This window comes from Scomber japonicus, chromosome 12, assembly GCF_027409825.1.
Source record: "Scomber japonicus isolate fScoJap1 chromosome 12, fScoJap1.pri, whole genome shotgun sequence".
Lineage (NCBI taxonomy): Eukaryota > Metazoa > Chordata > Actinopteri > Scombriformes > Scombridae > Scomber > Scomber japonicus.
This window is the reverse complement of record NC_070589.1, coordinates 18512670-18524685: the sequence shown is the minus strand read 5'-3', so window position 1 is coordinate 18524685 and position 12016 is coordinate 18512670. Positions and strand designations below refer to the sequence as shown.

Sequence of the window (12016 nt, the reverse complement as noted above, 5' to 3'; positions counted from 1 at the left end):
ATCTGACTGATTTACCTTGTATGGATTGACTAAGTAGGTACTAGTGGCAGACACTATACACAACATCATATGATGAGACTTGAGTCTAGATGACATTTGAAATGTACGATTGTCACGACTGTTTGATGTATTTTGTATGTTTATAAAAAGTGTCACATGTGTAAGCATATGTTTAATGTGTGTGTCTTCATGCCTATGGACGCAAAATTAATTGTAGTGTAAGCTTACAATCTTGTATCGTAACAGTTTCTGCTGTACCACTATCAACCTTGTTGATCATTTGATTTCATCCCTGTATATATGCAATCTTTTTCTCTTAACATCAAAATATTATTGAGACACTGTTTTTGTAATAGAAAACTATAATACAAATAAATAAATATGTGATCAGATCTGATTTTTTTTTTAAACTCAGTTTGGTCATAGATTCTGAGAGGTCACACCATTTGGTGCAGCAGCGCCTGTTAGCACGACTTTGCAACTTTCAGTCGTGACTTTACAAAAAGTCAGTGAAGGCAGCATCAGAGTGGGCGTGGGTTTTTGTTTTGTTTTGTCTTTTTGTTTTTTTTGCTAAAATCCTGCCAGCCAATGAGCATGTTTCAGATAAGACTGCAATACAGGACCCAGCAAGTTGAGCAGATTTTTGTTATCAAATTTAAGGATATTATAAATTCCTATGGGTTAGGGTGTGTGAACAAAGAGGGGATTTCCCCCCTTATGATTGTAACTACTGAATAACACTTCATCTATCACTAAAACTAATGCTAATTAAGCTTTCCATTAATAAATATTCCTAAAATGGAGGTATTGCAGATGTGAATCACAATTGTTAAGTTAAACACAACACCTATTCAAATAAAAGTTGTAAATCATATTTATCTAATTTTACAATCAAAAGTATACACATATTGCTGAGTATAATTCAACAATAAATTCCCAGATAGTCTCAAAAATGCATCTCTCCACATATGAAATCTATGAGTTGTCATCATAAAAAGATCTTTCACAAGACCCTCTTGTGGCACCAACAAGTATTTATACAGAACATTATTTAGAGAGATTATCAAATAGTTTACAAGTCAGTGGTCACAAGGAATGCATGTAAAAAAAAATATGTCCAATTACCATGCATATAGTTTCTACTATTACATTTTTTATACAAATGTACAAAGCAAGTAAGTAAACACTCTGAGGGGAATTTAAATACATTTTGGTTTTTTGTAATATTTCTTACACCTTTCTAGTAATATGGGCTAAATGGTCCCAAACACAACTGACCACAATTGTGAGACATATGATGGCATGTATGTAGTATTTCAACTCATAGACAATGCACCTAAAATTCAGTACATGCTGTTTTCTGGTGTAACTGACACTGACAGCCACACAGAACACCTCAATGCATGCAAAAGGAATGAAAAATTAATTCAGAACAGTAATACAATACGTGGGGGAAAAAACATCTTATTTCATGGTCTGTGTGAACTCTATTAAACCTCATAATGCAGAATTATACATGATACAAGATTAAATAGCTTGGCAGCCCCTGAAGATGTCATTGAATCAAGCACCGTAGGTGTAAACTGCAATACAAACGTTTTTAGTCCAACAAACAAAAAATAAAAAGGCATTAACTGATAATGTTGATCTCCATTAAAACACCATCACAAAAGGGCTGTTCTGGGTTACTTATACCGCAGACCTGACTAACACCAAGCATTGTGCATTGCATTCAGTAGCATTTGACTGTTGAAAGAGAATTAATGGATCCAACATATCGGACTGGCAATCAACCTTTAGAAAATGCATTCATGATTTGGTGTTGTGATGCATGATTTTATCACAAAATAAATACAGAAATGTTTAACAGAGCAGCAAATATGAACCTGTAAGCTGCTTCTTATACAACATTTCTATTTTACACGCACACACACACACACGCACGCACGCACACACACACACGCACACACGCACACTCCTCATATTATATATATTCTTACACATAAACACATTCTCTGTCTTCAGAACAGATTGCACATGTTTGACGGTGGACCTGGTCCCAAGGTTTGTGATGATGTAGTGAGACGCATTTGTTTAGGCCGGGCACTCTCTGAGGTTGACTCGACCGAACACACCAGACAACCTGTTGAAGGAGACTGAGTCGCCATTTATCTTCATGTCCTGGATGCATCCCACAAAGGACGAGGTGACTGGTAGCATCTGTCGCATTGACCTCTCTGTAGCAAAAAGGTACATGTGGTAAACTGGTGAGTGATTTCTTTATTTCAATTACTTTGATTTCAATTTGTACACATTGATTTGACTTTATCATCTATTTGCATACTATCTGACATGAACACATGAATTCAAATCCTGTGGTACCAGTTTATATAATAATCTAACTGTCATATGTATTGTGTAGTTAGATTTTCCCAGATGGCCTTTTAAAAGGGACATATCATGCATTTTGTAATTTTCTGTCATTTTATACTGTTATGATGTCCGATGTCTAAGTTAAACATGATCAAAGTTCCAAAACTTGAGGTGAACATGTGTAAAAATGTTCCCCTAAAGTTAAAAGCTTAACCATAACCTTAAAGAGACAGGCGCTTAAACAGTCTGTTGCAGTCAGTGGCTGAACTGAGGGGCTGCATATGGGCTGAGAGTTTTTTATCCAGGGTTTTTTTTAACTGTAAATCATGCACAGATATACTAGTAGAGCCCAGTATATAAATATAGATCTGGAAATGTGCATGATATTCCTCCTGTAAGCTTCTTAGCTTTTTTGACCTCACTGGCCACACATCTGTTGTCAGTTGCTGTTCTTCACATTTTATTTATGCACACAAAATTTCAAATAAAAGTAAACCAAGTCCATTAACGCTCAAAATAACAGATTAACACTCACCAGGAATGCCACCCACATACAGGGGGTCTTTGGTCAACGTAGTAGTGGACATTGGTGGTCCAATCTTGTGATTACCCAATGTGTCCACATGCAGTTGTACAACATTTTTTCTCTTGATCACTAGAAGACACATGGACAGAGATTTAATGTCAATAACTGTTTTAACACTGTATACATTGGGTTAAATAACAATTTCAGGTTAAACAGAATTATACAGAGCTTTTATGAAACGTGTAATTTACCTGAAATTTTATGAAACATCCCATCACATAATGTAGTTTTTGGCTTCACCGACACCATGAATTCTCCTTTTCCATTGTTCGCCTGTGCTACTACCTGCAAATCGAAATAGAGAGCTTTAAACAACACATGCAGGGAATGCACTTCATGTAAACATACTTGTTAAAGGCCCTTTTTTGACTCATGGTGTAAGTAAAGATTTTACTAACAACAGTAACAGTGACTTTTTTGCATACCAGGACCATGAAATCAAAGCCGTTAAACTCAGCCAGCTTTCATTACTGTCTGATGAAAAAGCTGTTTCAAGGGTGGTTTCAAGTTCAAGTTTATTTATTGTGGTGGTGTAAATTGTCCCATAACAACACATGCCCACACAGTCCTGAGGCAGTCTAATCAGGCAACATAAATTAAGTATCTGTCCAGAAAAACAACAACAATAAAGTGACAGTCAGGTCTCACCTCTCCTCTGAGCATGTAAATACTGAGATAGTGGCCCATCGCAGATCCATGCTGGGTCCTGCTCAAATCACCAACATGCAACAGGAGTCCAGTTTCAGTCCTAGGACGAATATTGAACAGCAGCTCAAAGCTGGAGCCCACAACAGAAGAGTCATCTGAAATACAGAAAAGAAATATCATCATGGTTGCCATCATAGGTATTATTATAGATATCATAATTTAGTATCTACACAATGAAGAAAACAGCACTGAAGTTAACATATCAAGGAGTTTTTTTTATGGGTCTGATAGTTTCCTGGGAGGAACTGATATGTAACTAATTTCCTGACATGATTCCTTGAAAGAACCGTGTAATTTGGTCCTAATTATAGAGTAAATTGAGACAGTGTTCCTTAATTAATTACTTTCAATTAATGTCTAGTGTAACCTAGAGAGTATCTTAATAAGCACACAGTGGGTCATTGAACATAGAAAATCTCATAAATCCGTTTGTGTCATTTGTGCTCTTTTCTATGTAAATAGTATATTATATTTTTTTTTTTTACACACTGAAATATAATTAGTCTTAAATTCCAATAGCCCTTTGTGTGCCCCAGTTTACTGTCCCCAACAGGTAAAAAGCTGATTTTTGGATAAATGGTTAGGGTTAGGGTTAGTGACACAGTAGTGGTAGGGACACCCTCACTCCCTGAGAACTCACTTAATAAACCTCTGAGTCTGAGTTCCTGCATTTGGGTTCCCCCTGTTCCCCCTTGCCTAACACCCTTTTCATGACACTTCTTAAACATATATCATTATATCATGGAATCCATCAAATAAACCTAAGATAAATTATATGAAGACTTTCCAAGTAGTTTGCTTATTTGCCAGTAGTAGTATAGGATTTTCTGCCAGTATAATCATAGTACCATCAGAGTGGTGTACTCACTGATAATGACATGTGCACCATTCCCTGAGAAATAAGCCCCTCGTTGTGTCTGTCCCTCAAAGCAGGGACCAGCCCCACGATTCGAGGATGGATTTGACATTGGTGCTCCATTCATTTTAAAATTACGGATACAGCCAGACACACTTTGCTTTGGAAGGGCCTTCGACTGAAAGCAGAAAAACATCAAACAATATTTTAAAACTTGTTTCTGTGCTTGTGTGAAGTAGCCAGTGTGTGTGTGTGTGTGTGTGTGTGTGTGTGTGTGTGTGTGTGTGTGTGTGTGTGTGTGTGTGTGTGTTTTTACCTTTAATGCTTTATGAAGGGACTCTGGGGCACTACCCAAGTACACAGGTAAGAGGAACTGCTGCATGGATAGGAACTCAGCATTTGTCATCTGTCCATCCTGGGCTCTGATCCCATCTACAACCAATCTGAATTTCTTCTTCTCCAAACTGAATATAACCTACAGGAAACATTTTCACCAAACACTTTAAAATTGTACCAAAGTTTGGCTTTGTCTCAAAATACAAGAGATTAGTACGACATAAGGTCACTGACCGAGTGCCACTTTCCATCATTGTACTTCTCCCGGTTGAAGATCTCCCTTTCTTCGCCTATAGACAATCTGATCCTGCCTTTGGACATGTATAAAGCAAGATGAGAGCGCCCTCCTCTGGTAGCAGCGAAGAACAGCAGACCCTCAGGAGATCGAGTCCTGACATCAAGTGAGAAGTGAGGCCTGTAAAGGTAGGAGAGAGGCATGATCTCCAGTGTCTGTGTGTGTTGGCTGTGACACACATTGTTATTGAACAGACAGACTCAGCACACAAATGTGTCACTGAAAGTCACTTGTGTTAGCATGCAAGTGTATGTATTGTATTATGAAACAGTGCAGTAAGGTAAGACAGAATACTCACTTGGGCTGCAGCGGAAGGCTGTAGCTGAGGCTGCTAACGGCCCCCCCCAGACAATAACCATGTTTAACCTGGGCCGGTAGTGCACACGGTGATACACTCTCATTCATTGCTGGCTTCTCACCATCCTAAAACAGCACAAACAGAAACAGTCAGCAGAAGGTACAACTTTGGTGCTTATATCATTGTTTGGACACAGCTCTTTAAGAAGTATTCCCATTGGCTGCACTTTGTTAAGAAAAGAGGGAAGAATGATACAGAAATCCATGGAGATAGTGACAACAGTCAAAGTTGTCACTAATACATAAATATTATACTATTTTTCAAAAACTATATATTTGCACACATACACACACACACACACACACACACACACGTATATACCACCCTCTAGTACCTATTTTTCATCCAAAGACGACAAAATACTATAATCTTGTATTGATGCTGCTTGGTAGTTCAGTTTGAATCTTGTAACTACAACCAAACATTAATAAAGTAGATTCTTTATTTTGGATATGTTGAGGTTTTTATCATCATATTCAGTAATTATTGTATTTGAACACCTCAGCCCTTCTGTTTACTCAGGGTGTGTTTGATTTCAACATCTGATGACAATCTGAGTAATTTCAGTTTGGTGTGCACTCAAGGATAATGCCTGCAGCCATCATAGACCTTTAGACATCATAAAACTGTTAATAGGTTATTGTCATCATAAGATCATCTAAAACTGATATAGAAAAGAATGGGTTGATTTTTCAGCTTACACCAAAAATTAAAAAAAAATTAAAAATATAGTATTTTTCTCTGCCTTGTGAAAAAAAATGAACTTACTAATATTAATATTATTAACTCTGATTGATATTATAAGAGGAAAATTGAGAAGGATGTGTTTGTTTGTTTTTTGGGGGGTGGGTCATACTATATATTTTATATACACAGTTTCAAGCATTAGTCTCCCATGCGTTTTGGGGGTTTGTTACCCCTTATATTTTTCATAGCAGCCTGTCTTGTAGTGTTAACTAGTTATTGCACCTTTATAAAGTCATGCAGCAGACAAGACATAATTATCCAGGCAGTTCATTGTGGGTCAGGGGTTGTAGGAGAACAGAATGCGATTGTGATAGTGTTTTTAATCAGATGTTGTGATTTGTAAAATATGATGAGCATGCAAGGGTCACCATGACTTGAAGAAGATATAAGAAAGTGTAATCATGCTTTTACAGAACATTGTCAGCTCTAGTGTAGCTGTGAAATGCTGCCATTTTGTCTCAGCAAATTCTTCTAAACTTCTCATTGGCATCATTATTTGATCATAATGTAGATCAGTGTTTCTCAGCCTTATTGCTAGGGCATTATCCAGAATTTTGAGAGTTGTAAAGAGAGTTTATTTGTGTAACTCTATATTAGATGCAATATTTCAAAGGGCTTTACTGCTCCACAATAACATGTTTTATATCTCTTATCTCTTATCTTTAAAACTATGTCCATAAAAGTAGAACAAAAAACTACAAAATTCACATGACATGATTTATAATAACTGTAACAGGCTTATGGGCCAGCAAATGTTGAGAAGTCTACATAGTGAAAGTTACTGTGCTCAAGGAAATGATTAGTAATATCATCTGAGAGAGAAGTTGCTATATTGCTATCATACCATATATGGGCATGTTTGCATTTGAATGTGTCCATTAGGTCTGGCAACAGTGAGTTAGAGGGAGCGTGCTTGTGAACAATTGTTAGAAAATGAGTTACATGGAAGAAAGAGAAGAGACATGAGATGATTTCAAGCTTGTTATTCACAAGTTTATGTCTTTAGTGATTGTTTTTTTAAATAGAATAGACAGTGATGAGATACAATACATTTAATGATTGCTATAATTATAGATATGTTCATGCAAATTTTATTTATTGAAGTACACTGTGAAATAATAAAAGAGTTTGTGCAAAAAGCAACAGAACATTGTGAATCAATCTGTCAGTTTTTCATGTCAATATTAGATTCTTGTCAACATCAGCAGGTGTTAGGGCCCCTTCTTCTTTATCTCTGGAAATAAGGCAGCAAAACACAATGTAAGCAGTGTCAAGGAAACAAATCATTCACATGCAATGGATAGTTTTACCGTACACATTTACAGTACAAAGGAGGGAATTCGAAGATGTGTATGACTTACTGGTAGCAAGAAGTCACCATTTTCAAAATGACATGCTAGTTTGACAATGTATCCCATGAAATAAGATGGATTGCTCTAGATGTACAACAATAATGTCCCTTGATTTGAGTTCAAATCACTTGTTTACAAGTATTTAACATATAAAAATGTCTAGAGTAAATGTATTTGCGGTAAATGTGTATGATAAACCCTCACCTTCTTAGAGATGCGGTCCAGCATCAGTTGGACAGGGTTGTCAGTAGTGCACACATCTAGCAGGACATCACCAGAAGCATTGAATACGCTGAGGTCGTCAGCTTGGTACAGATTGCCTGGCCTGCAATACAATGAATATTCAGATAACGTTAACACAGTGTATCAAAGTGAATAGATTTATATAGTGAGCAAACAAAGTGTGACTCTGATAATAAAAACTATCTATTGAGTAATGATAAAGTTACAAGGCTATAAAATGCAGACTGAGGGTTAATTACCGTCTTGTGTAGAGGTTGGAAATACAGCCATTGAAGTTTTCTCTACCCAGGTACACGAGGCCTCCTGTTTCACGTATGGAAGTGCTGCCACTCTGCTGTTGACCCTTATCTTCATCATCAATATTTAAGTCAATCCTGATAAGGAGAATGGTTATAGTAATTAGTGTACATCAGCTTTAGATTAAAGTGGTTATGAGAATTTGCTAATGTTAGTTTATTTTTCTTTATTGTATGTGTCCAGTGTATGATTTAATTTACTGGGCCACAGGTCTCGCTGTCCAGGTACTTTTTCATATGTGAAACTGTGCCCATGTGACGACCACACTGAGCCAATGTTACATACCTTCCAGCTCTACTGGTCACAGTCAAATAATGCCACTGGCCATCGTGGTACTGTTTGCTAGATTTCCACATCTTGTTATTAAACGACAGAATCACGTAGCCATTTTCCAATGCAAGATTTATCCCGTTAGCCTGGAAAAAAGAAATAAAAGGTTTTAAACCTGATCAAGCTCTATCTGTCATCTCACACAAATCAAAAGGTTTGAAAATAAATGTAGCTACTGACCAGCTGTTTGTTCTGTAGAATGAGACCCTGATTCTCTGTGCTCTTGAATCCAAGGGACACAGTGATGTCATTAGCCAAGTTGAAGCCTTCGAGTGTATATGACAGGGAACTTCCCAAGCTGAACTCTGCTTTACGAGTAATCTAGACAAGAACATGGACATCAGACATCAGTTAATTAGTTGACCTGTGAACCTAATTTGGGCAGTGATATGAATATTGAACATAATATATGACTGGTTTGTAATGCTGAGGTTAATGTCTTACCAGGGACTCCTTGGGACAACCTTTGCTGATGCCCACTTGCTCATCAAGAGGTTTAAAGTTTCTATTCAGCTTCAAATTCTTCATGCAGCCTTTGAAAGGTTGTATGGTGACATTAAACCTGTGAAAGGGGAAGAAAATAGTTATTTTTGCTCATGTAGGAAAAGGTTTAATCAACAAAGATTCAGAGGAACTGATAACCACATACCTTTCCCTCAATTCTGGTGGTGCACCACCGACATAGTATTCTTTAAAGTTGCCGTACTGAGTTTTGAATTCCCACGTCTTACCGCCGCCTATGCGGACTATAAACATGCCCTTACGAATAATGAAGAGGATATCTGTCCAATCCTTTGGCTGAAAAAAGGATATTGGAGAAAGATGCCATTCAATTAACAATCTTGTATTCAGCAATGTAAACTAGTTGATTGAGTGATTGAAGAAAACAGAGAAAAGTGTCTTACTGGGAATATCTTTTCAGCTATTGTAGCTGGTTCTTTGAGCAGGTTAGAACGTAGTAAAGCAGAACCCTTCTCCATTGTCAGAGTGAAGTATTCGCCCTAAGTTGAAGAGGATATAGAATGATCAAATTCTTTGAAAAGAGCATCTTTAATTGTATAAAGACTGCATCTAATATAAGATTTATTAAACAACCTTGAGAACAATAACTTACCTCATTTCCAATGTAAAAGAGCAGACCATTTTCTGAACGAGTGTAGATAGTCATGCTAATGAGGGTCAGGAGTTCTGATACTGGCTCTATAACCACTTTGCCATATCCAGAGCCTTCATAGTAGTCAGAGTCCAATGGAGGTACATACCTGGAGGCAGGGAAAAATCAGACAATTACTTTGTTTTAAATCAAAATGTTAAAATTCTGAAGTCCCAACATTTTCTCACTGAACAAATGTTTCTATTGTAAGCACACACAAAAAAAGATTTATAGTCTGTTTGTCTTTGTTGTCTTAAAGGGTGATGTAATCAGAAACTGGAGTGACACTGAACATTTCAAACACAAAATGGCAAAACAAAGAGCTGATGAGTAGCCTATATTTCCGGCTGTATGTTGAAATAATGCCACAGGTTACAGAGAAGGTATACCAATGTGTTTATAGCTAAAAAGAATATGATCTATTGTTAAGTTAGTTTTAAGACTTATCATGCTAGGACCAACCTCTTGCATGGAGTCTCCCTGTTGACGTTCTCTGCCTTTTGGAAATTATAGAGGCTGACGACTTTGTCATTAAAGGAAGAGAACTCAATGCAGCCTTTGTACTTGGGGTAGTTCAGAGAACTTGGTGGCTGAGGGGAAGCAAAACAGAGGAAAGGTATTAACAAAGCACATGCTAGTTAATAATATCTTAGTATTGCAAATCCTGTTTCCAGTAATTAGACATATTGATGGCCGGTAGTGTGTTTAGGAGCTCACAGTGAAGTTGTCAGGATAGCCTCCGACGTAGAAAACAATGTCACTGGGGCTGAGGTCCAGAAGGTTTTGCGTCTCTTCTCCTTGCTTATTGCTCTTAATTGGATCAGCAGGTTTGTTTGACGTGATATCTTTGGTGAGGATCATCTCTGCATCTTGATAAATTCTAAATCATGAGATGTAAATAAAAAAAAGGTTTTCATCACATTGACACCTTTCACAAGTTTCCTGTATCACTTCCACTTTTAAATACAAACTACTGTGTAGTAACTCACAGTAGATACATGTCAAATGCCATAAATGTGCATTTATGCATACAACATTGACTGCAGTAAAAAATACATAAAATGACAGACAGACAAAACAGTTTACCTGCGAAGATCCACTTTATCAAACTTGGCTGGCTCACTTGCAGACATGGTGATTGAACCTGTTTCCATCTCGTATTCGACTCCATTGAGCTTATAGACACCGTACAGCACATTGCCCCTCAGAGCCATACCTATGTAGTTCTTTGAGGACTAGAAAAGACAATTTGTTAATGCCTTGCACAATCACAAACAAAATGTTTATACTAAATGATTAATATGGGCATTCATTTTAGCCAACCCAACTTACATCTCTATTGCCAAGGTACAACACAAACATGTCTCCTGTGTCTCCACTCTGTCTGCGTCTGCGGTTTCCATCTCCTCTGCCTGCAGGTCTCTGCAGAGACAGAGACATGGATGTGTAGGCCTTCAGATCCTCCAGATTATTTGGTGGACGCAACTCCACATGGCCCACTCCTGTGAACTTCATTGGGATCACAATCTGGAGAGAAGAAATAAAAAAAGGACATATATATTACAAAGAGGGGAAGGTCTGATTGATTTGGAATTGGATGTGTATACAGAATGGATGGCAAATGGCTGCATATGGACGTATTTAAAGAGCAGGGAACTTACCCTGTTAGCTGCATCCCGGGCATTTTCAATCAGCTCTTTGATCTTCTTGATATTCTCAGTTATGTTGGTCACAGGTGAGAACTGTGAGGTCAGGTTCTCCACCTCTGAGATCTTATCATTCAGAGATGGAATGGTGTCCAACAAGTTCTTCACTAAATAAAGAAGATAAAAAAATGCAATGTGTAAAAAAAGGTAGCCTCTTTGAATCCTAAATATACATAATGTAAAAAGGTTATTCTGTGCCATAAATTACAAAAAAACAAGAGAAACATAGTGCCAAGTGACTTGTTTTTTCAATATCTCACCTGTCTTGTCTACACCATCCAATATATTGTTTAGGTTGGGATCCACAGGGGCGACACTGATCTTGTCAATTTCCTTCCTGAGGTCATTCAGTGTGTCCATCGTGGCACTGGCCGAGACATTAGCTGAAGCTGCCTTCCTCTTGGCCTCATCGATCATATTACCAATGTCATCTGATGTATATGAAATGAATAATTAGGGGAAATGAAGAGGAAATGTGCTCCAATAAATATCCAAACACACAAAAACGTAATCTCATAATGCCTTGACTTGTTGTACCTCTTTTAACATCATTCAATTGTCTCTGTGCATCAAGAAGGTCTTTCTCAAGTGCTTTCTTCTTCTCTTCAGCATTCTCCAGGCGCTTCTTCACAGCAGTGAGGTCTTCGGTGGCATCTGTTAAGAATAAAAAAACAAG

The 12016-nt window shown here is 37.4% G+C and overlaps 1 protein-coding gene across 1 annotated transcript in view; it reads right to left on the bottom strand.

The window, feature by feature from the left end:
• Positions 1-1956: 1956 nt before the first annotated feature.
• LOC128369650 (laminin subunit alpha-3-like) overlaps positions 1957-12016 on the bottom strand; it is a 51967-nt gene continuing 41907 nt past the window's right edge. The window contains exons 55-77 of the mRNA XM_053330728.1: positions 11878-11994; positions 11601-11771; positions 11296-11447; positions 10967-11161; positions 10721-10869; positions 10352-10514; positions 10097-10224; positions 9596-9743; positions 9387-9482; positions 9131-9279; positions 8926-9043; positions 8662-8802; positions 8437-8567; positions 8094-8228; positions 7816-7936; positions 5453-5577; positions 5094-5274; positions 4840-4998; positions 4536-4701; positions 3608-3762; positions 3151-3244; positions 2909-3028; positions 1957-2237 (exon numbers count right to left, since the gene is read on the bottom strand). Of these exons, the coding sequence (XP_053186703.1) occupies positions 2095-2237; positions 2909-3028; positions 3151-3244; positions 3608-3762; positions 4536-4701; positions 4840-4998; positions 5094-5274; positions 5453-5577; positions 7816-7936; positions 8094-8228; positions 8437-8567; positions 8662-8802; positions 8926-9043; positions 9131-9279; positions 9387-9482; positions 9596-9743; positions 10097-10224; positions 10352-10514; positions 10721-10869; positions 10967-11161; positions 11296-11447; positions 11601-11771; positions 11878-11994 (3257 nt within the window). The 3' untranslated portion in view covers positions 1957-2094. The remainder of the gene's footprint in view (positions 2238-2908; positions 3029-3150; positions 3245-3607; positions 3763-4535; positions 4702-4839; positions 4999-5093; positions 5275-5452; positions 5578-7815; positions 7937-8093; positions 8229-8436; positions 8568-8661; positions 8803-8925; positions 9044-9130; positions 9280-9386; positions 9483-9595; positions 9744-10096; positions 10225-10351; positions 10515-10720; positions 10870-10966; positions 11162-11295; positions 11448-11600; positions 11772-11877; positions 11995-12016) is intronic.